The sequence below is a fragment of the Perognathus longimembris genome, chromosome 23 (assembly GCF_023159225.1).
Source record: "Perognathus longimembris pacificus isolate PPM17 chromosome 23, ASM2315922v1, whole genome shotgun sequence".
NCBI classification, from domain to species: domain Eukaryota; kingdom Metazoa; phylum Chordata; class Mammalia; order Rodentia; family Heteromyidae; genus Perognathus; species Perognathus longimembris.
The window spans coordinates 301,477-322,025 of NC_063183.1; the positions used below are offsets into that span (position 1 = coordinate 301,477).

Genomic DNA, 20,549 nt, shown 5'->3' on the forward strand with positions numbered 1-20,549 from the left:
GTGAAAGGGGTTTTTATTTTGACATGTCCATATATGTACACAGTGCTCCTTATTCAGACTCATCTCCTCTATTACTGTCACCCTCCTTTCCCATAATAATATCAAACAGGTTTTTCTTGGTCTATTTCCAAACATGTATATAAAGATGCTGCTTATTTATTTTTATTTTTTGCCAGTCCAGGGTCTTGAACTCAGGACCTGAGCACTGTCCCTGGCTTCTTTTTGCTCAAGGCTAGCACTCTACCACCTGAGCCACAGCGCCACTTCGGCTTTTTCTATATATGTGGTGCTGAGGAATCAAACCCAGGGCTTCATGTATATGCGGCGAGCACTTTGCCATATCCCAGCCATATTCCCAGCCCAAGATGTTCCTTATTTTGTTTGTTTGTTTTTTTAATAGGGTCTCAATATGTTACCCAAACTCAATATGTTACCCAAACTCCTGGGCTCAAGACATTTTCTGGCTTTGCCCACCCCCCCCCCCAGTACTGAGTATATATATATGCATCAACTAGTTGAATTGTTTTTGTTTTTGTTTTTGTTTTGTTTTTTGGTTGGTCATGGGGCTTGAACTCTGGGCCTGGGTTCTGTCTCTGAGCTCTTCAACTCAAGGCTAGTGCTCTACCACTTGAGCCACAGCACCACTTCTAGTTTTCTGGTGGTTAATTTGAGATAAGAGTCTCATGGAGGGCTGGGAATATGGCCTAGTGGCAAGAGTGCTTGCCTCCTACACATGAAGCTCTCGGTTCAATTCCCCAGCACCACATATATGGAAAATGGCCAGAAGGGGCGCTGTGGCTCAGGTGGCAGAGTGCTAGCCTTGAGAAGGAAGAAGCCAAGGACAGTGCTCAGGCCCTGAGTACAAGGCCCAGGACTGGCCAAAAAAAAAAAGAGTCTCATGGACTTTCCTGCTTGGACTGGATTTGAACCACAATCCTCAGATCTTAGCCTCCTGAGTAGTAGTTAGGATTATGGGCGTGAGCCACTGGCACCTGGCTAGTTGAGTTTTTTGTTTTTTATTTTTCCTTCTTAGCATTGTAGAAGCCTTCTCTTATTAGAACCAAAGATAATTTAATTTAAAAAAGCAATTAAATATGAGAATCATAGAAATATATTACTAGCCAAATGTAGTGGTGCATACCAATAGTCCCCCTCTCTCAAAAGGCTGAGGCAAGAGGCTTGTCCCAAAAACCACTAAGCCACATCTTAGCCCTGAACCATCTTTTCTTTTTTTGGCCAGTTCTGGAGCTTGGACCCAGGGCCTGAGCACTGTCCCTAGCTTCTTTTTGCTTAAGGCTAGCACTCTGCCACTTGAGCCACAGCGCCACTTCTGGCCATTTTCTGTGTATGTGGTGCTGGGGAATTGAACCCAGGGCTTCATGTATATGAGGCAAGCACTCTTGCCACTAGGCCATATCCCTAGCCTGAACCATCTTTAAATAGCAAAAAGTGAGTTAAGAAAAGTTTTAATAAAAATAATCATACAGGGGCTGAAAGTGTGGCTTAGTGGTAGAGTGCTTGCCTAGCATGCATGAAGCCCTGGGTTTAATTCTGTCCATTGGTCCTAATCTGTGGCCCCTCCCATAGGAAGTCTTTCAAAGTTTTGTTTGTTTTTTGTTGTTGTGTTTTTTTGCTAGTCCTGGGCCTTAATGTATGTGTGTGTATGTGGTACGTGAGTTTTCCTTGTTCTGCTGTATATGCCATGCATGCAGGCTGTACTTAAAGGCCACAGTCCTCATCTGGGAGCAAAGGCTGACCTTACAGGGTTATTCTATATTGGGACCAATAGTAAATGATTCACAAAGGTAGATATTAAATTATGCCTTTAATGTCTTCAAAAGTTTGAAGGAGGGCTGGGAATATGGCCAAGTGGCAAGAGTGCTTCGATTCCTCAGCACCACATATATAGAAAAGGCCAGAGGTGGCACTGTGGCTCAAGTGGCAGAGTGCTAGCCTTGAGCAAAAGGAAGCCAGGGACAGTGTTCAGACCCTGAGTTCAGGCCCCAAGACTAGCACAAAAAGAGCATACCATCATTTTAAAGATATGGCAACAATCAGTGGTGTGTTAATATAGGCTGGGAAGCAGGTTTTTCACACTCCTGCAGAGGCAGGTGAGGTCTCTCCAAGAATGTGTCCCAATAACTCTGCTGCTCAGGCCAAATGGTCCCAAACTGAACAATCCCAGATTCCAACCCAAACCACTGTCCACTGTCTCCACAGCCAGGGCAGAGTCTCCTTAGGGAACTGCTACAAGTACTACATACTGCCTCCCATCAGACTCATGATAGGGTCTTGCTGTAGTGGCTCATGCCTAGCAATACTCAGGAGACTACGATCTGAAGACAACCAAGGCAAACAAATCCAAGAGACTCTTACCTCCAATTAATCAGCAAAAAGCTGAAAGTGGAGCTGTGGCTCAAGTAGCAGAACACCAGCCTTGAGTGAAAAAGCCAAGGAACAGTGCCCAGGCTTGGAGTTCAAGCCTTTATAGCACTTGGCCACTGTTTTGTTTGTTTGGGTTTTTTTTTTTTTTGCTTTGCTTTTTTGGGGGGGGCTTGTCAGTTGAGGGCCTTGAACTCTAGCCCTGTCCTTTGAGTGGTTTCACTCAAGACTAGGACTGTACCACTTGATTCACAGCTCTTTTTCTGGCCTTTGTTCTTAGCTTTTGGTATCTACATAGTTTAGGGACTAAAAATGAATTCCTTTTAAGAAAAGTAGCAGTTTGCCAGGCATCTGTGGCTCACATCAATAATCCTAGCTACTTAGGAGCTTAAGATCTAAGGATTAAATTTCATAGCTAGCCTGGGCAGAGAAATCCTAGGAACTCTTATCTCAGCTAACCAGCAAAAAGCCAGAACTGGATAGGTGGCTCCAGTGGTAGTGTGAGCAAAAAATACCAAGCACTGTGGCCCTGAGTTCAAATGTAGCAATATTTACTAGCTTGCTGTCTACACTTTATCAGTTAAACTTTCTGGGAATTACCAGGAAGAGAAAACACAGAGTGTATTGTAGACAGCTTGATAAAAGGGGCCTCTGTGCTAGACACCAGGGGTTCACACCTGTAATCCTAGCTATTCAAGAGGCTGAGATCTAAGTTCATGAGACACTTATCTCCAATTAACCACCAAAAAGCTGAAAATAGAGCTGTGGCTCAAGTAGTAGAGCACTAGCCTTGAGCACAAAAGCTCAAGACCCTGAGTTCAAGCCCCAGAACCTACCTACAAAAAAACAAAACAAGTTGGGAGGGGAGTAGTCTGTCCTCCATCCACCCTTTTCTGTGCTTCAGGCTGGCAATGGGTTTTGGAAACCCCACTTCCAAGAGAAATCGAGTCATCCTCTGAAGGCTGATGTGGCATGAAAAGCAAGGGCAGACTCCTGGGCCATGCTTCTCTACCTGCCTGCTCCTGGGAGTCACCAGGAGAACTGTGATAGCTTCTGCTTCAGACCCCCGCAGAAAAGGGCTCTTTAGTTGGTCTGGGGTGTGGACTTGGTCCCAGTGTAGAGCCTAGGCTGAGATACATGGCTGTGGTACATTCACTGGCAGTCTGAGGTATGTTTACCAATGGCTTTCTTTTTCTTTTTTTTGCCAATCCTGGAACTTGAACTCAGGGCATGGGCATTGTCCCTGAGCTGCTTTTGCTCAAAGCTAGCACTCTACCACTTGAGCCACAGCACCACTTCTGACTTTTTCTGTGTATGTGATGCTGAGGAATTGAACCCAGGGCCTCATGCATGCTAGGCAAGCATTCTACCACTAGGCCACATTCCCAGCCCTATTAATGGCTTTCTGATCCCATAGATTCACCTGGGCTTATGAAGACACAGATCCCTTGTCCATGCCTAGTGACCAGTTGTGCCAGCAGCTGGTCAGGAGCTACTGTTGAACACGCTCTGCAAGTGTCTCCACCAGAAGGTAAGCCTAGGAAATGAGCTGAGAGGGTGGGTGGGGGATTTATTTCCCTACTTTGGAGACTTGGGAACAGTGTTCTTGCATGGTGCATGAACTTTAAGGATGGTTGCCTTTCTGCCTGTAAAGATACTCTGAAATTCTGACAGATGGGCATAGCCAAAACTCAGAGACCCTTGAGTAATAGTAACTTACAGATAGCAATGTAGAACATTAGTATTCTAGTTTCTCACTGATGCTTTAACTGTTTCAAGTGTCCTTTCTTTGGGGACATGGTGGCTAGATTTGCTGGTTAAAGAGCTCTCCTGTCCTCCAAGCACTGGCCCTTGCCCCTGAACTTTCATATGTAGTAGCTTCTGGCTTTTCCCCTGGTTACCTGTTCTAGATAGCCTCTGCCACACCTTGCCATTCCCATTTCAGGTGCTTGGGCTTAATGAGGTTCCTGGTATGACTCATTGTTTGATTTTCCTTGTGTTCATTTCATTACCTTGGATAGAAACACCTTTCCCAACCTTCAAGTAATTACAACTCATGCCTTAGCATTAAAGAGAGTTCACAAAGATTTGTTTTTAATTGTGGTAGAAGACATGTACCATGTGAAACATGCCTGTCATCACAACATATATGAGGATTGTGAGTTCTAGACCAGCCTGGGTCACATATGAGACTTTCTTAAAAACAACGAACATATATACATGTGTTTCCTGTTTGATTTTCTCCACCATATCTATCCACAGTCCAGGGGCAGGCAGGGCGTGGGCAAGAAGAGAGCATATTCTCTCCAGAGGACTAGAGGTTATCACATACTATATGTATTCCACATGACTGGTCACCTTCCCTTGCATGTGATGCTGGCTTAAACATGCTTTCTTTTCTTTTTTACCAGTAGTAAGAACAAACTAGTGTTTCAGTATCTTAGATATTGCTGGGTTTTTGGGGTTTTTTTTGCCAGTTGTGGAGGTTGGACTCAGGGCCTGAGCACTGTCCCTGGCTTCTTTTTGCTCAAGGCTAGCATTCTGCCATTTGAGCCACAGTGCCACTTCTGGCTTTTTCCACATATGTGGTGCTGAGGAATCCAGGTCTTCATGTGTATGAGGCAAGCACTCTACCTCTAGGCCATATTCCCAGCCTCTTAGATATTGTTATAAGTACTTCATATGAACACTGATTTATTTATTTTTTTCTTTTTCTTTTCTTTCTTTTTTTTCTTCTTTTTTTTTACCAGTCCTGGGCCTTGGACTCAGGGCCTGAGCACTGTCCCAGGCTTACTTTTGTTAAGTGCTCTGCCACTTTAGCCACAGTGCCACTTCTGGCTGTTTTCTATATATGTGGTGCTGGGGAATTGAACCCAGGGCTTCATGTATATGAGGCAAGCACTCTTGCCACTAGGCCATATTCCCAGCCCCTTGAACACTGATTTAATCCTTAAAAGTAGTCTTGTAGGGCTGGAAATGTGACCTAGTGGTAGAGTCCTTGCCTAGCATGCTTGAAGCCCTGGGTTCGATTCCTCAGCACCACATATACAGAAAAAGCCGGAAGTGGTGTTGTAGTTCAAGTGGTAGAGGGCTGGCCTTGAGCAAAAAGAAGCCAGGGACAGTGCTTAGGCTCTGAGTCCCCCAGGACTGGAAAAAAAAAAAAGTCTTCTAAAGTAGATGTTGTATCCCTTTTACTGATAAGGAAATAGAGGTACAATCAAATCAAATCATGTCCCAGGTCACACATGCTAAGGGTAAGACTGACTCCAGAGCCCATCTTCACTTAAGATTCCTTGATCTTAGAGTCCATGTGTGAGGTTTTTTGTTTTTGCCAGTCCTGGGGCTTGAACTCAGGGCCTCAGCACTGTCTCTGAGCTTCTTTTGCTCAAGGAGAACACTCTACCACTTGAGCCACAGCACCACTTCCAGCTTTTTCTGTTTATGTGGTACTGAGGAATGATACCCAGGGCTTCATACATGCTAGGCAAGCACTACCACTAAGCCACATTCCCAGCCCTACATGTATAAGAATGTTGGTTTTACCAAACTCTTTTTTGGGTATCCCTTTTTTCTTTTTTGCCAGTCCTGGGGCTTGAACTCAGGTCCTGAGCACGATCCCTGACTTCTTTTTGCTCAAGGCTAGCACTCTACCACTTGAGCAACAGCACCACTTCCGGCGTTTTCTATATATGTGGTGCTGAGGAATTGAACCCAGGGCTTCATGTATACGAGGCGAGCACTTTACCACTACGCCATGTTCCCAGCCCTTGGGTATCCTTTTGCTGAGAGGCTGGCCAGATGTGCCCAGCAGATGGCAGGCAGGGCTTAGTTAATGATTAATGTGTGTGTTTTGTTGCAGTCAGCTCCAGCTACTACATACGTGTGTGTGTGTGTGTGTGTGTGTGTGGTGAAGCAGGCAGGAAACCCCAGTATGCTAGGTGTAGAATATTTCCTGCTGGCTCTGTACAACCAATTTGCCTTTCCTTCTGTGTTCCTTGGAGACCTTAAGTAGAATCTGTTGATTCTGCCATCCTACATATTTACATAGTGTTTTATTTTCCTTGTAGTATTTAGTCATTGAGCACAAGTCTTCTCAGTTGTTAGGTAAGCGCTACTGTTTGGACTATATATCTTCAATCTTTTTGTCTTTATTTTGGTTTTGAGGTAAGGTTTTACTAACTTTACCCAGCTTGGCCTCAAACTCACAATCCTTCTTCCAGCACCTGAGTAGCTAGGATTACAGGTGTACACCACCAAGCCCAGCTTATAGATCTTTTATTTGGTGGGCTAATGGTTCGTAGCTGCACTAGAACTTGCTGTGTGCTACAGCTTTTTGCTGTGGGACAGCTGGCCTTAACGTAAACCTCTTGTTTTGCAGTGACCATTAGTTCACCCTTGGAATATGCACAGGATGACAGACAATAAGGATTTAGAAGCTGAGATTCACCCCTTGAAGAATGAAGGCAGAAAATCACAAGAAAATCTGAAAAACCAGTTGAAAAATGATGATCATTTAAAAAGCAAGCCTGTGCAGTCCAGGCTCTCCCGCTGCCGCGCAGTGGCATTTTTTCTTTCATTGTTCATCTGCCTCTTTGTGGTGTTTGTGGTCTCATTCCTTATCCCATGTCCAGACCAACCAGCAACATGGAGGATTGATTACAACGCTGCTGGTGAGCCTAAAAGGGTCTCTCCTCTCTGCCTGCTTCCAGGTGCTCTCCAGAGTCCAGAAGTGGATTTTGACAAGCATTACTTCATCACTCAGTCACTGGCAATTATGTATCCTGGGGTTTATAAAGGGAGCTGTTGATTTGTGGGGTACTGAGCATTACGCCACACACCCCCAGTCCTTAGGGAACTACTGAGCAGCCTGAATACTAGGGAAGCCCTGCTGTGGTTGGGTAAATAAGCAAGAGTGGCCTGTTGGCCACATTTCAAGGAAACAGATCAAATGGCTAAAGACTTAGAGATGGATCTGTAAGATGAAAAATATGCAGCTGATGTGCTCTAGCCAACAAAAAATTACACCAAAGGGCATCTTCCTTTCTCCTCCCCCAAATTGGCCCTTGTAAAAGAAAAGCAACTGAATTTGGCTTAATAGTCTCTTCTTCCTGGGAACAATGTGTTTCCCCAGTCAAGCTGTTGGTGAGTGTGAGAGATGTCAGCCTCAGAATGGATCTTTGTACAGACTTCCCTTCTCCGGTGGGATAAGGAAATTGCTTGTTGAAGCCTCCCTGGTAGTTCTGTTCAGAAGTTGGTGCTTAATTTTGAAGCAGATAGTAATACGTGTTCCTCTATTTCCTTGTGGATTTTCTGTGGTTATGTATTATTTGTTTGTTTAGTTATTTTCAGATAGGGTCACCCTTTTTTGCTTGTGTATGCTATCAAATTTTGATTCTTCTCTCTGTGCCTGCCAGTAGCTAGGGTTACAAGCATATGCCACCATGCCTGACTTATTTATTGAAATGGGATCTTACTACTTTTTTCTCCAGGCTAGCCTTGACTACATTCCTCCCAATTTCTGACCTATCCCTGCCTCAACCAGTAAGCATGGACCATCACACTTGGCTTTTATCCAGACTTTTAGTGTTCATCTTGCTTGATGGTGGTTAGTGTATATCTTGCTCATCTTTTATTTATTTATGTATTTATTTATTTTTTTGCCAGCCCTGGGGCTTGGACTCAGGGTCTGAGTGCTGTCTCTCGCTTCTTTTTGCTCAAGGCTAGCACTCTACCACTTGAGCCACAGCTCCACTTCTGTCTTTTTGTGGTTAATTGGAGATAAGAGTCTAACAGACTTTTCTGCTGGGGTAGGCTTTGAATTGGAATCCTCAGAGTTCAGCCTCCTGAGTAACTGGAATTACAGATATGAGCCACAGCACCTGGCTGGCAAGGTTATGGATCTTTAAATATGATTTCACCTGTAGGGTTTTTCTTTCTTTTTTTGCTAGTCCTGGGGCTTGGACTCAGGGCCTGAGCACTATCCCTGGCTTCTTTTTGCTCAAGGCTAGCACTCTACCACTTGAGCCACAGCGCCACTTCTGGCTTTTTTCTATATATGTGGTACTAAGGAATGGATCCCAGGGCCTCATGTATACAAGCAAGCACTTTACCACTAGGCCATATTCCCAGTCCCACCCATAGGGTTTTTTGTTTTGTTTTTTTTGGCCAGTCCTGGGGCTGAACTCAGGGCCTGAGCACTATCCCTGGCTTCTTTTTGCTAAAGGCTAGCACTCTTCCAACTTGAGCCACAGTGCCACTTCTGGCCTTTTCTATATATGTGATGCTGAGGAATGGAACCTAGGACTTCATGTATACGAGGCAAGCACTCTTGCCACTAGGCCATATTCCCAGGGTTTTTGTAGACACTGTTAGTTCAAAGAGATTTTTCTAATCCTTAAAAGGTATTTGAGGGCTGGGAATATGGCCTAGTGGCAAGAGTGCTTGCCTCACATACACGAAGCCCTGGGTTCGATTCCCCAGCACCACATATATAGAAAACGGCCAGAAGTGGCACTGTGGCTCAAGTGGCAGAGTGCTAGCCTTGAGCAAAAAGAAGCTAGGGACAGTGCTCAGGCCCTGAGTCCAAGCCACAGGACTGGCCCCCCCCCCCCCGCCCTCCCAAAAAGGTATTTGATTTTGTCAGATGCCTTTTTGTATGTCTACAATTATGTGGTATTCTGTTCACATGGCATATTAGTTGATTTCACATTTGTTGAACCAATGCTGGGTTCCTGTGATGAAAACCATTACATCAAGTTTAGAATCTTTTACACAGTACTGGGGATTAAATTTAGGGCCTTGTGCTTGCTGCTACTTGTAGAGCACATGCTGTATTACTTGAGCCAATCCCTTCCCCCCATCTTTTAATTTTACTCATGCTAACTCTTCCCAGGACTGCCTCAGATTGCAGTCCTTACTGCTAGCCTTTGTAGCAGGGATTACAGGCATGTACCTCTATAACCAGCTCATTTTCCCCCCTTACTGGGCTCAAATTCAGGGTCTTGAACTCCAGTTTGTCTTTTTCTGTTCACTGCTCAAAACACACCTCCATTTTCAGCTTTTTGCCAGTGAATTGGACATAAGAGTCTCACTGATTTGTCTGCCTAGTCTAGTTCTCTGATCCCCAGAGCTTAACCTTCTGTATAGCTAGGATTATAAAGCAGAAGCCACTGGTACCCAGCTTCCAGCTGATTTTTGATAGGGTCTTAATAACTTTTGCCTGGCATGACCTCAAACTGTGATCTGGGATTATAAGTATGAGCCACCATATCTAGCTCTGTTGTCCTTTTTCTGAATATTTTAAATCAAAGTTGGTTAAATCTGTGGATGCACACCCTGCAGATACAGAGGACCATCTGCCCCACATTTTCTTCTTCTTTTTTTTTTTTTTTTTTTTTGCCAGTCTTGGGGCTTGAACTCAGGGCCTGAGCACTATCCCTGGCTTCTTTTTACTCAAGACTAACACTCTACCACTTGAGCCACAGTGCCACTTCTGGCTTTTTTCTATATATGTGGTGCTGAGGAATGGAACCCAGGGCTTCATGTATATGAGGCAAGCACTCTTGCCACTAGGCCACATTCCCAGCCCCCACATTTTCTTTATCTATTCATCTACTAATATGCATGGTAATTCCTACTTTGGGGCCATTGTAAATAATGCTGCCATCTATAAGTAACTCTGAATCCTTGCTTTGAATCCTGGCAGATATGAACCTAAGGAGTGGAACTGCTGGAACACATGCTAGAACTCTTCTGAGAAACTGCCAGACATGTTTCACAGTGCTGCACCTTTTTACATTCCCACCATCAATGCACAAAACTTCCCAGACCAATATTTGTTTACTGCTTTTGTGTTTGTTTTCCTAACTAGAGAGTCATAACAGGTCTGAAATGATATCTTAGTATTTTTATTTACATTTCCCTAATTACTAGTGATGATGGACATATATTTGTGTCTTATTGGTCCTTTGCATCTCTTCTTAGGAGAAATAAGAAAATTCTTTATTTTTCAGCTGAATAGCTTATTTTGCTGTTTAGTTAGGAGAGTCTTAAAATATTCTAGGTAGTGATCCCTGACCTACATATGATTTTGTAAATACTTTTTCCTATGTCATGGGTTATCTTCGTAACTCCTTTTTTTTTTCCTTTTTTTCTTTGTCTGCCGTGGGGCTTGAACTCAGAGCCTGGACCCTATCCCTGAGCTCTTTTGCTCAAGGCTAGCACTCTACCACTTTCTAGTTTTTGAGTGGTTAGAGATAAGAGTCTCATGGACTTTTCTTTTGCCCAGGTTGGCTTTGAACCTCTATCCTCAGATCTCAGTCCCCTGAGTAGCTAGGACTACAAGCATGAAGCCACCAATACCACTTCTGAAGGTCAATTTCTTTTTACTTTTTTTTTTGGTGCTGGGGATTGAACCTAGCACCTCACACATGATAAGCAAGTTCTCTACCTCTTGAACTATGGCTCAGCTTTTTTTTTTTTTTTTTTTTTTTTTTTTTTGTGGGGGATGCTATTCCTAGGGCTTTGAACTCAGGGCCTGGGCACTATCGCTGAGCTTTTGTGCCAAAGACTAGTGCTATATCACTTAAGCCACAACTCTACTTGAGCCGTAGCTTCACTTCTGCCTTTTTGATGGTTAGAGATTAGAGTTTCATAGACTTTCCTGCCCACACTGGCTTGGAACCACAATCTTTAGATCTCAACCTCTGAGTACCTAGGTTTATAAGTGTGAGCTATTGGCATCCAGTTCTAACCCCTTTTTTGTTTGTTTGTTTTTTAGTCAAGCTCTTTATCTCTAGCCATACCACCTTGAATATGCCTGATCTTGTCTGCTCTCTGCAGTTGGTCATTTAAGTCCTAGAATGAAAGAAAGCAGAAAGCCCTTAGGGTATGGCTGCCCTACAGTGGCCTAGGACTCATCCCTTAGTAGAAGGTGTACAAAGGACCTTTTCATAGTACCAAAGTATCTGGCTTGTTCCTTGCTTGTTCTTTGGTAGTGTGGAGGTGGAGACATGAGGATCTGAGTTCACAACCAGCTTGGGCTACAGAGCAAGATCCTGTTGTGCACATGCATACCCATGTATACACGTGCGCACGCACACACACACACACACAGATGTCCTATCTTCATGCTCATGAAGAACTGCTGCATTTCTGAAGAGAAACTGTGGGAAACTTCTCTTCCTAGTGAGGTGGCTGCTACTCTTGTTGGGTGACTTCTCAGTGGCAGATTTCAGAGCATACCAAACTCCAGAATGAAAGTGAGTAGTGAATGACCTTCCCATAGATGGCCATGCCCTTTGCCATAGTCTGTGGGTTTCTTTTTTCAGTCCTCTACGACTTTCTGACCATGGAGGACATAAACAGGGACAAGATTCAAGATGTTCTCTTTCTTTATAAAAACACCAACAGCAGTAACAATTTCACCAGATCCTGTGCTGATGAAGGTAATTTTTATTTTATCTGAAAAGGGGACTTTTCATGGCAAAAGAAATCTCTGTTCTGGGTCCCCTCTCACTTCTGTGGTATTTGGGTCTGGCAGAGGCAAGACAGCAGGCTCTGCTCCCTCTCCCCACCCAAGGTCAACACTCCACTCCGTTGGTGAGGGTAAAAGAAATGGGTGCTGGCCTAGGGCGAGGCCAGTGAGGAAGATGTGAGCTGGCAGAGTGTGGCTAGGCTAGCCTGATCAGGCACTGTGGGTTTTCCTTCTAGGCTTTTCTACCCCCTGTGCCTTTGTGGCTGCTGTGTCAGGGGCCAATGGCAGGATGCTCTGGGAGAAGCCTGTGGCCCAAGATGTGGTCCTTGTGGAGTGTACTGTGTTGCAATCATCAGACAATGAGGCATCTTCCACCTGCATCTTTGTGGGAAGACTTGGTTCTCTTGTTGCAATTGACCTATTCACAGGTATGGTGCCAAGGGAAGGGTTCTTGTTGTGGAGGCATCAGCCCTCTTACCCTGGGAGACTTTCTGGGTAGGAGACCTCCAGGTGTGACTCCTGGGAATTTAGCATGTGACACCCATGTCTTACACTGCCCAGTTGGTATCTTTGGCATCTTTTAGTCAGGTAAGGCAATCAGCATCACTCACATGGGGCAACAAGTGAATAGGAGGCACTGCACTGCTAGACTGTCTCTGCTGTGCTTAGCTCTGGGGCCCTAGTCTCTTCCGAGCCTTAACAGGCCACATGTGAGAGCACAGGGGAGAACGGCATAGCAGGAGGTGACCTGGAGACAGACTCTGGCACTTCACCAAAGTCATAGGCGTTCTGTGCCTGGATTTGTACATTTTGGTATTTCCCTTACATGTTGTAAGTTTTTTGTTGTTGCTCTGATAATGTATGTATTAACCTAAGTATGTGTGGTGTTGGGGATCAAACCCAAGACCTTGTCCATGCTAGCAAGTATTCCATGCTAGCAAGTATTCTATCACTGAACTACATATCCAGACCAAAGGCTTAAAGGAAAATAAAGAAGAGGCTGGATGGGGCACCAGTGGCTCATGCCTATAATCCTAGCTACTCAGGAGGCTGAAATTTGAGGATCACGGTTCAAAGCCAGCCCAGTCAGGAAAAGCCATGAGACGCTTATCTCCAATTAACCACTTAAAAACCAGAATTAGAGGGCTGGGAATATGGCCTAGTGACAAGAGTGCTTGCCTCGTATACATGAAGCCCTGGGTTCAGTTCCTCAGCACCACATACATAGAAAACAGCCAGAAGTGGTGCTGTGGCTCAAGTGGCAGAGTGCTAGCCTTTAGCAAAAAGAAGCCAGGGACAGTGCTCAGGCCTTGAGTTCAAGACCCAGGACTGGCAAAAAAAGAGAGAGAGAGAGACTAGCAGCTACCATTTTATTGTGGTCACTCAGTCTCTTTTCACTAGGGCGTGTGGTATATGTCTATCTTTCCTCAATAAGGACCATTAGGCATGATTGATAGAGATCCTATTTCTGAACTGCAGCAGCTCTGGAATCTGGAGGATGCATTTCTGTTGTGGTTTTTTGTTTTGTTTTGTTTTGTTTTGCCAGTCCTGGGCCTTGAACTCAGGGCCTGAGTACTGTCCTTGGCTTCTTTTTGCTCTCAAGACTAGCACTCTACCTTTTGAGCCACAGCGCCACTTCTGGCCTTTTCTATATATGTGGCGCTGAGGAATTGAACCCAGGGCTTCACGTATATGAGGTAAGCACTCTTGTCACTAGGCCATATTCCCAGCCCTGGAGGATGCATTTCTACATGTGAGTCTGCCATGCAATTGCCAAAAGATTTAGGGCCACAAGCAATGATGATGTCCTTGGTTATAGGGGACATCCTGTGGAGCCACCCCAGCAACCTCAGCGAGAACACCTCTGTCCTGAGCCCTCTGCTCCAGGTGCCTGACGTTGATGGCGATGGCACTCCAGACCTACTGCTCCTCACAGAGGAGGGAAAGAAGGTGAGGATTAGCACAGCTCTCCCAAGTTGCCCAGGCCCACTTCCACACAGCCCTTCTCTGCCTCCTCATCTGCTTCCATCCAGAGAGGATTTGTGCCTGACTGCTTGTCAGGAGATTCACCCAGGGCTCTGTGTTCCTGAGGCCCACAGAGGCAGTACACTGAAGTGGCCATCTCTATAGGCAGCTGTGAGCCCTTCCAAATAGTGGCACAGAGGGCTTCCTATCTATGCCACTGTGGGGTTAACCCAGGGCCTCCTTATACCTCCTAAGCAGGGCGAGCTCCACAGATGCCCCCAGTCAGTCACTTATTTCAAGGCATTCTTGCCCCCAAACCAAGAGAATTTAACACATTTTCTTTTGGCAGCTACCTAAAATGTCCCTCTCCCCCCTGTGGATCCAGCTCTGTCTCTTCCTTGCTGCCTTTATCACTGCAGGTCAGTGGGGACATCTATTCACGCAACACCGGGCACCAGATTGGCCACCGAGGTGCTCTTGGTGTGGATGGAGACCACAGTGCCCTTCTCCACATCACCTGGACAGGTGCCCACTACATCCTCCTGCCCTGCGGTACGTTATCTGCCATACACCTGGGATAGACTTTCCTCTCACAACCTTGCTCTTCTTCTTTTATTAATTAAGTAGTTGTACAAAACCATTACAGTTCCTTAAGTTAGGTTATGAGGACAAGCCCTCTTGGTCAGTGTTACCCCTTCCTTCATTCTCCCCCTTTCCATCCTATCCTCAAGTTACATAGTTAATTTTTTATACAATGTATACACATAATGTGCCCCCTCACCCTTTGCCCACCTCCCAAAACGTGTCAGTTTTCTGGTATTTGTTTTGATATATAGGACATTAGTTGTTCAGAGGAGTTATACCTTTGGATACTTCCCCTGAGTATACTCTATCATTTTTTTTTTTGCCAGTCCTGGGGCTTGAACTCAGGGCCTGAGCACTGTCCCTGGCTTCTTTTTGCTCAAGGCTAGCACTCTACCACTTAAGCCACAATGCCACTTCTGGCTTTTTCTATATATGGTGTTGAGGAATTGAACCCAGGGATCATGTATATAAGGCGAGCACTCTACCACTAGGCCATATTCCCAGCCCCTACTCCGTCATTTTGTTTGTGTGTAAATGCACTGAGCTCTGTATCAAATGGTGCTGTTCTTAACTAACAGGCACTTTGGAGAAAGCTGTTTCTGAGGAAAGCTGCAGCTGCTCCCCAGGTTCCACAGCTTTTCTTTCTTTCTTTCTTTCTTTCTTTTTTTTTTTTTTTTGCCAGTCCTGGGGCTTGAACTCAGGGCCTGAGCACTGTCCCTGACTTCTTTTTGCTCAAGGTTAGCACTCTACCACTTGACTACAGCACCACTTCTAGCCATTTCTGTGTATGTGGTGCTGAGGAATCGAACCCAAGGCTTTATACATACTAGGCAAGCACTGTACTGCTAAGCCACATTCCCAGCCCTTCTATTCTTTTTATTTTGTTCATTTATTTAGTGCTCAGGGGCCTTGCACCCTTACTTGGCTTTCCTACTCAAGGCTGGTACTCTACCATAGGAACCACACCTGTACTTCTTCTTCTCCCTCCCACCCCACCCCCCGCCAGTCCTGGGGCTTGGACTCAGAGCCTGAGCACTGTCCCTGGCTTCTTTTTGCTCAAGGCTAGCACTCTGCCACTTGAGCCACAGCGCCACTTCTGGCCGTTTTCTATATATGTGGTGCTGAGGAATCGAACTTAGGCCTTCATGTAATCAAGGCAAGCACTCTTGCCACTAGGCCATATTCCCAGCCCCCCCCCTTTTTTTTTTTTGCCTGGGCTGGCTTTAAATTACAGTCCTCAGATCTCAGCCTCCTGAATAGCTAGGATTACAAGTATGAGTCACCAGCACACAGCCCCTGCTTGTGTTCTTTTTTTTTTTTTTTGCCAGTCCTGAGGCTTGCACTCAGGGCCTGAGCACTGTTCCTGACTTCTTTTTGCTCAAGGTTAGCACTCTACCACTTGAGCAACAGTGCCACTATCAGCTTTTTCTGTTTATATGGTACTGAGGAATTGAACCCAGGGCTTTATGCATGCTAGGCAAGCACTCTACCGCTAAGCCACATTTCCAGCCCCATGCCTTTTTTTTTTTTTTTTTTTTGCCAGTCCTGGGGCTTGAACTCAGGGCTTGAGCACTGTCCCTGGCTTCTTTTTGCTCAAGGCTAGCACTCTGCCATTTAAGCCACAGCGCCACTTCTGGCCTTTTCTATATATGTGCTGCTGAGGAATCGAACCCAGGGCTTCATGTATACAAGGCAAGCATTCTTGCCACCAGGCCATATTCCCTGGCCCCACATTTCTTTTTATTTCTTTTTATTTATTTATTTATTTTTTTTGCCAGTCCTGGGCCTTGGACTCCGGGCCTGAGCACTGTCCCTGGCTTCTTCCCGCTCAAGGCTAGCACTCCGCCACTTGAGCCACAGCGCCGCTTCTGGCCGTTTTCTGTATATGTGGTGCTGGGGAATCGAACCTAGGGCCTCGTGTATCCGAGGCAGGCACTCTTGCCACTAGGCTATATCCCCAGCCCCACATTTCTTTTTAAACAGTGGCTCCCTCTCTCATTTTCTCCTACTTACCTCTCCTACTCCCCTCCCCCCAAGTTGTAGAGTTCATTTCCAACATAGTGTCTATTGAGTATCATTGTTGTATTAGTTCATCCTTTGCTGCTGTATTCTTTTTATTTTTATTTTTATTTTTATTAATTGGACATAAATTTTTTACAAGGTGTTGTGCAAAGAGGGTGCAGTTACATAGTAGGGCAGTGTGTACATTTCTTGTGATATTTTACGACCTGTTTTTCTATCCCTTGTCTAGGTCAGGTTGACATATATGCAATATACAATGTATCAAGAACATATACAGTATTCACAGACTTGGTCTCTACTGTCTCTCCGTCTCCCTTTGTTAACAGTCATATATCAGGGAGATCATGCCCCTTTGTTTTCTGTGTTCTAGGCTTGTCTCACTCAACATTATTTGTTCAAGTTCTGACCATTTCCCTGCGAATAACAGTATTTCACCATTCCTAATCACTATGTAGTATTCCATTGTGTATAAGTACCATATTTTTTGGATCCATTCGTCTGTGGAGGGGCATCTGGGTTGTTTCCATAGTTTGGCTATTGTGAATTGTGCCGCGATAAACATGGAAGTACAAATGCCTTTTTGATATCTTGGATTTTGCTGTTTAGGATAGATGCCTAGGAGTGGTATGGCTGGATCATAGGGTAGGTCTATATTGAGCTTTTTGAGAAACCTCCATACTGGTCTCCAAAGTGGTTGTACTAACTTACACTCCCACCAACAATGGAGAAGGGTTCCTCTTTCCCCACAGCCCCTCCAGCATTTGTTGTTTCCTGAGTTCAGAGTATAGGCCATTCTAACTGGGGTGAGGTGGTATCTCAGGGTTGTTTTTATTTGCATTTCCTTTACTTGCTGCTGTATTCTTGAGAGTCAATTACTCACTGATGATCAGGGAGCCTGCGTGCCCAGAGTGAATGTGGCACTGGGTGTTCCTGAAAGTGGGACAGGTGGATGTGCCCGGTCCCAAGACCCTAGGAACAACTGTGATGACTTTGGCTCTTCTGTGTTTTGAATAGTGAATTCTCTCTGTGGCTGCTCTGTGAAGGGTCTTTATGAGAAGCTGACTGGGAGAGATGGCCCGTTTAAGAATGACCCCCTCTGGGAGAACATGCTCAATGCCTCTACCCACAGGAGGCTTCTGCCCAGGTTGGTCTGACACAAAGAACATCTTTCCTGTAAGCCATGGGCCTCAGTCCGGTATGATCTGTATGGAGCATGGGGCAGCCAGGTAGACTGAGAGGTGCTGGACCTTGCTGAACTCAGACCATCCTACCTCCAGCCATTGGAAAGGGGTAAATGAAAGCCAAGTAAGCTAAGGAGAGAGAGTCCCAGTGGGATTCTCATCCTCATCCCACTGCCAGCCAGGGTCTAGTTTATACTCTCAAGATAGGGAACTGAGGGATGTAGGGACCCACAGGAAGCAGCCCCAGATAGGAGTCTCATCCTAAAGTCCCTGTGCACTTTTCTCCTGGTGCCCTATCCAGCTCTGGAGAAGTCCGCTACCTGATGAACATCCGAGGGAAAGCTGGTCAGGATGTGCTCCTTGTGAACTCCGAGGCCTGTGTTCTGCTGGATGGGCAAGAATTGACCCCCAGGTGGACCCTCAGCTCAGCCCAGGTCCTGAGGTACAGAGCAGTTGTCACAGACCACATGGTGGGTTAGCCCTCTCCAAAATCCCCAGCCTACCTCCCTACTGGCACACTGAATGGCTGGAGAGATCCATGCACCTCTACCTGTGGCATCTCACCTGTCCTTGACACAGTCATACCTGCTGAGAGGCCAAAGAGACTCCTGGTTGGGGTGCTAGCTCCTTGTCCTGGGCTGGATGTGTGCTGCCCAACCCTGTCTAGATGCAGCCACAGAAAACCGAGTGTCCTACCTGTCCCAGGTATTTCCCTTATCTTAGAGCTCCTTACAGAGACCCCTGTGAGCTCTTGTTCTCTAACTCTCTTTCCAGAAAGCCCATCCTCGGCCACTACAAACCAGACACCTTAGCCGTGGTCATTGAAAACGGAACCAGCATCGATAGACAGGTGGGCTGGGCTTCCTCTAGAGTCTAACTTGTCCATGACTAAGGACAAACTGTGTGAAAGAAGACAGGATTCTGGCCCTGGTAGCGCTGCCTTCAGGAGTGGTGAGAAGGTTCTGGCTATCCTCAGAGAACAGCTGCCTGCAGTGTTGATTGCACAAGCTGAGGTTGGGACAAATGACCTTTCAGTGTCTCCTCCTTCCCCAGATGCTGTTTTTGGACCTCAGCACTGGGACTGTCCTATGGAGCCAGGCTCTCCCAAGCTTCCCTGGGGTCCCGCCATCTGCCAGCCTCCCAACCACAGACCACCGCTCAGCCTTCTTCTTCTGGGGCCTCCATGAGCTGATTGGCACCAGTGTAATGGTATGGGGGTACGCTCAACATCATTGCTGAAGCAAGGGGCAGAGCCCCAAGCTAGGGCCCTCCTGGAGGCTGTCAGTGAGTGGGTTACCACAGGCTAGTGTGGTCAGTGCAGGCTGAGAAGGAGTGTCCTGCAGAGGCCTTCTTGGGGCATGTGAGAGGGATCTTGAGAGACTCTGAAGGCCTGTGTTAGGGTAGGCACTGATGGATATCAGGAAGAACCAGATCCAGGTTGGAGGAAGGAGTTGGCAGGTGCATATGGAGTGCAAGGTATCAATTTGTGAGCCCCAGGCTGGACCAAGTAGATACAGAGCTCTTAGCGTGGTCACTCTGATAGCACCATCCATGGGGTGGGTGGCCTGAACATTGCCTAGGATGATGGCCTGAGTCCCAGGTCTGTCTTATTATGGGTACAGCCCAGGAACAGGAGGAATGAGACCTGTTGTTGGTTCCCACCCCAGGAGCCCAGAGACACTCGGCACAGCTTGTACATGTTCCACCCGACCCTGCCCAGTATCCTGCTGGAGCTGGCCAATGTGTCTACCAACATTGTTGCCTTTGATGGTGAGTATAGCCTCAGCCACAGGCCTGGGTCTCTCCCCTACCCCTGCTCTGCTATGTCTGGTACTAAGAGGTGCTCTTCACATGTCCCGCACAGTGGTCCTGTTTGAACCGAATCGCCATGCTGCCTATGTGCTCCTGACAGGCCCTGCAAGCTCAGATGAGCCGGGCCTGGTCTCCGTGACCAAGCACAAGGTTCGAGACCTTGTCCCCAGCAGCAGAGTGGTCCGCCTGGGCAAGGGCGGGTCAGACAGTGACCAGACCATCAAGGACCACTTCTCCAGGCTGCGATACCAAAGTGTGGCCTAGGTGGTGTCAGCTGGAGCACAGGGAAATTGTCCAATTTTCCTGCAGTTGCTCTGCTGACCCCTCACTCCTGATACTCGTGACAGTGTTTTCTGGGGAGCTGTGGCCTTATTAGCTGTATTCAGGGATAGGTGGGGGGTACCCCAGGCCTCCTGCCCAGTGCACCCTGACCTCCCTACAGTCTTGCCAGTAGCCATGTGTCTTGTCAAGGCCAAACTGCCTCCCTGTCTTCTCCCTGGATCACTAGGACAGAACTCATTCTCTGTGCCCTCCTTACCACTAGCCTCTCACCTCACTGGAGAAGCCACTGCTGTAGGACATGCTGCTTCCCCAGGCCTCAGCACGGATTCCCTTCCTCCTATTCCGGCTTAGTTTTCTTAGCTGCACCATCCCCACACCCAATCTCAAAGCTCCAGGGGTGGAGGGCCCTGGAGACATCCTGAGAACAGCAGCAGGAAAGAGAGGCTGTGCAGCCCTTCCCAGAGCAGGGGGAAGGTGTTGGGTGTGGAGGGAAAAGAATGATTGCAGCAATTACCTCTGACAGGTGGGCAGGGGCCTGCACTGGAGTGCACACATGCCATTAGGGGGACCACTGTGCCCTGGGGATAGTGGGCACTTCCCTACTCCACTCCTAGTGCTCACCTGATGCAGGACCCACTTCTGTGCCTTGTTGCTACTGAGGCCCAAGGGCACCTGTGTACCCTATGCAGAGCAGACCCCCCCCCCGACCAGAGCCCAAGCTTTGTAGCCAAAGTTGTCCCATGACTCTAGCCACCACAGAAAACAGCAGAATAAATGATTTGCACTGTCTGAAAAGCCTCAGTAATCAAGTGTGAGTCTGGTGCTTGTCCCCTGCCCTTATGTCC

At 46.6% G+C, this 20,549-nt stretch overlaps 1 protein-coding gene across 3 annotated transcripts in view; it reads left to right on the plus strand.

Annotated features, from left to right (window-relative positions):
- Nucleotides 1-20,509, plus strand: part of Fam234a (family with sequence similarity 234 member A) — a 32,869-nt gene extending 12,360 nt beyond the window's left edge. The window contains exons 2-13 of one of the 3 annotated variants that reach the window (XM_048332539.1): nt 3,800-3,913; nt 6,761-7,052; nt 11,712-11,828; nt 12,094-12,285; nt 13,677-13,807; nt 14,242-14,374; nt 17,444-17,573; nt 17,912-18,052; nt 18,385-18,460; nt 18,664-18,819; nt 19,278-19,380; nt 19,475-20,509. In XM_048332539.1, coding sequence (XP_048188496.1) covers nt 6,785-7,052; nt 11,712-11,828; nt 12,094-12,285; nt 13,677-13,807; nt 14,242-14,374; nt 17,444-17,573; nt 17,912-18,052; nt 18,385-18,460; nt 18,664-18,819; nt 19,278-19,380; nt 19,475-19,686 — 1,659 coding nt within the window. In that variant the 5' untranslated portion in view covers nt 3,800-3,913; nt 6,761-6,784 and the 3' untranslated portion in view covers nt 19,687-20,509. Of the gene's footprint in view, nt 1-3,799; nt 3,914-6,450; nt 6,487-6,760; nt 7,053-11,711; nt 11,829-12,093; nt 12,286-13,676; nt 13,808-14,241; nt 14,375-17,443; nt 17,574-17,911; nt 18,053-18,384; nt 18,461-18,663; nt 18,820-19,277; nt 19,381-19,474 lie in introns of those variants that run through there. The other 2 variants (XM_048332540.1, XM_048332541.1) reach the window with 2 other exon arrangements.
- The last annotated feature ends 40 nt before the right edge of the window (nt 20,510-20,549 follow it).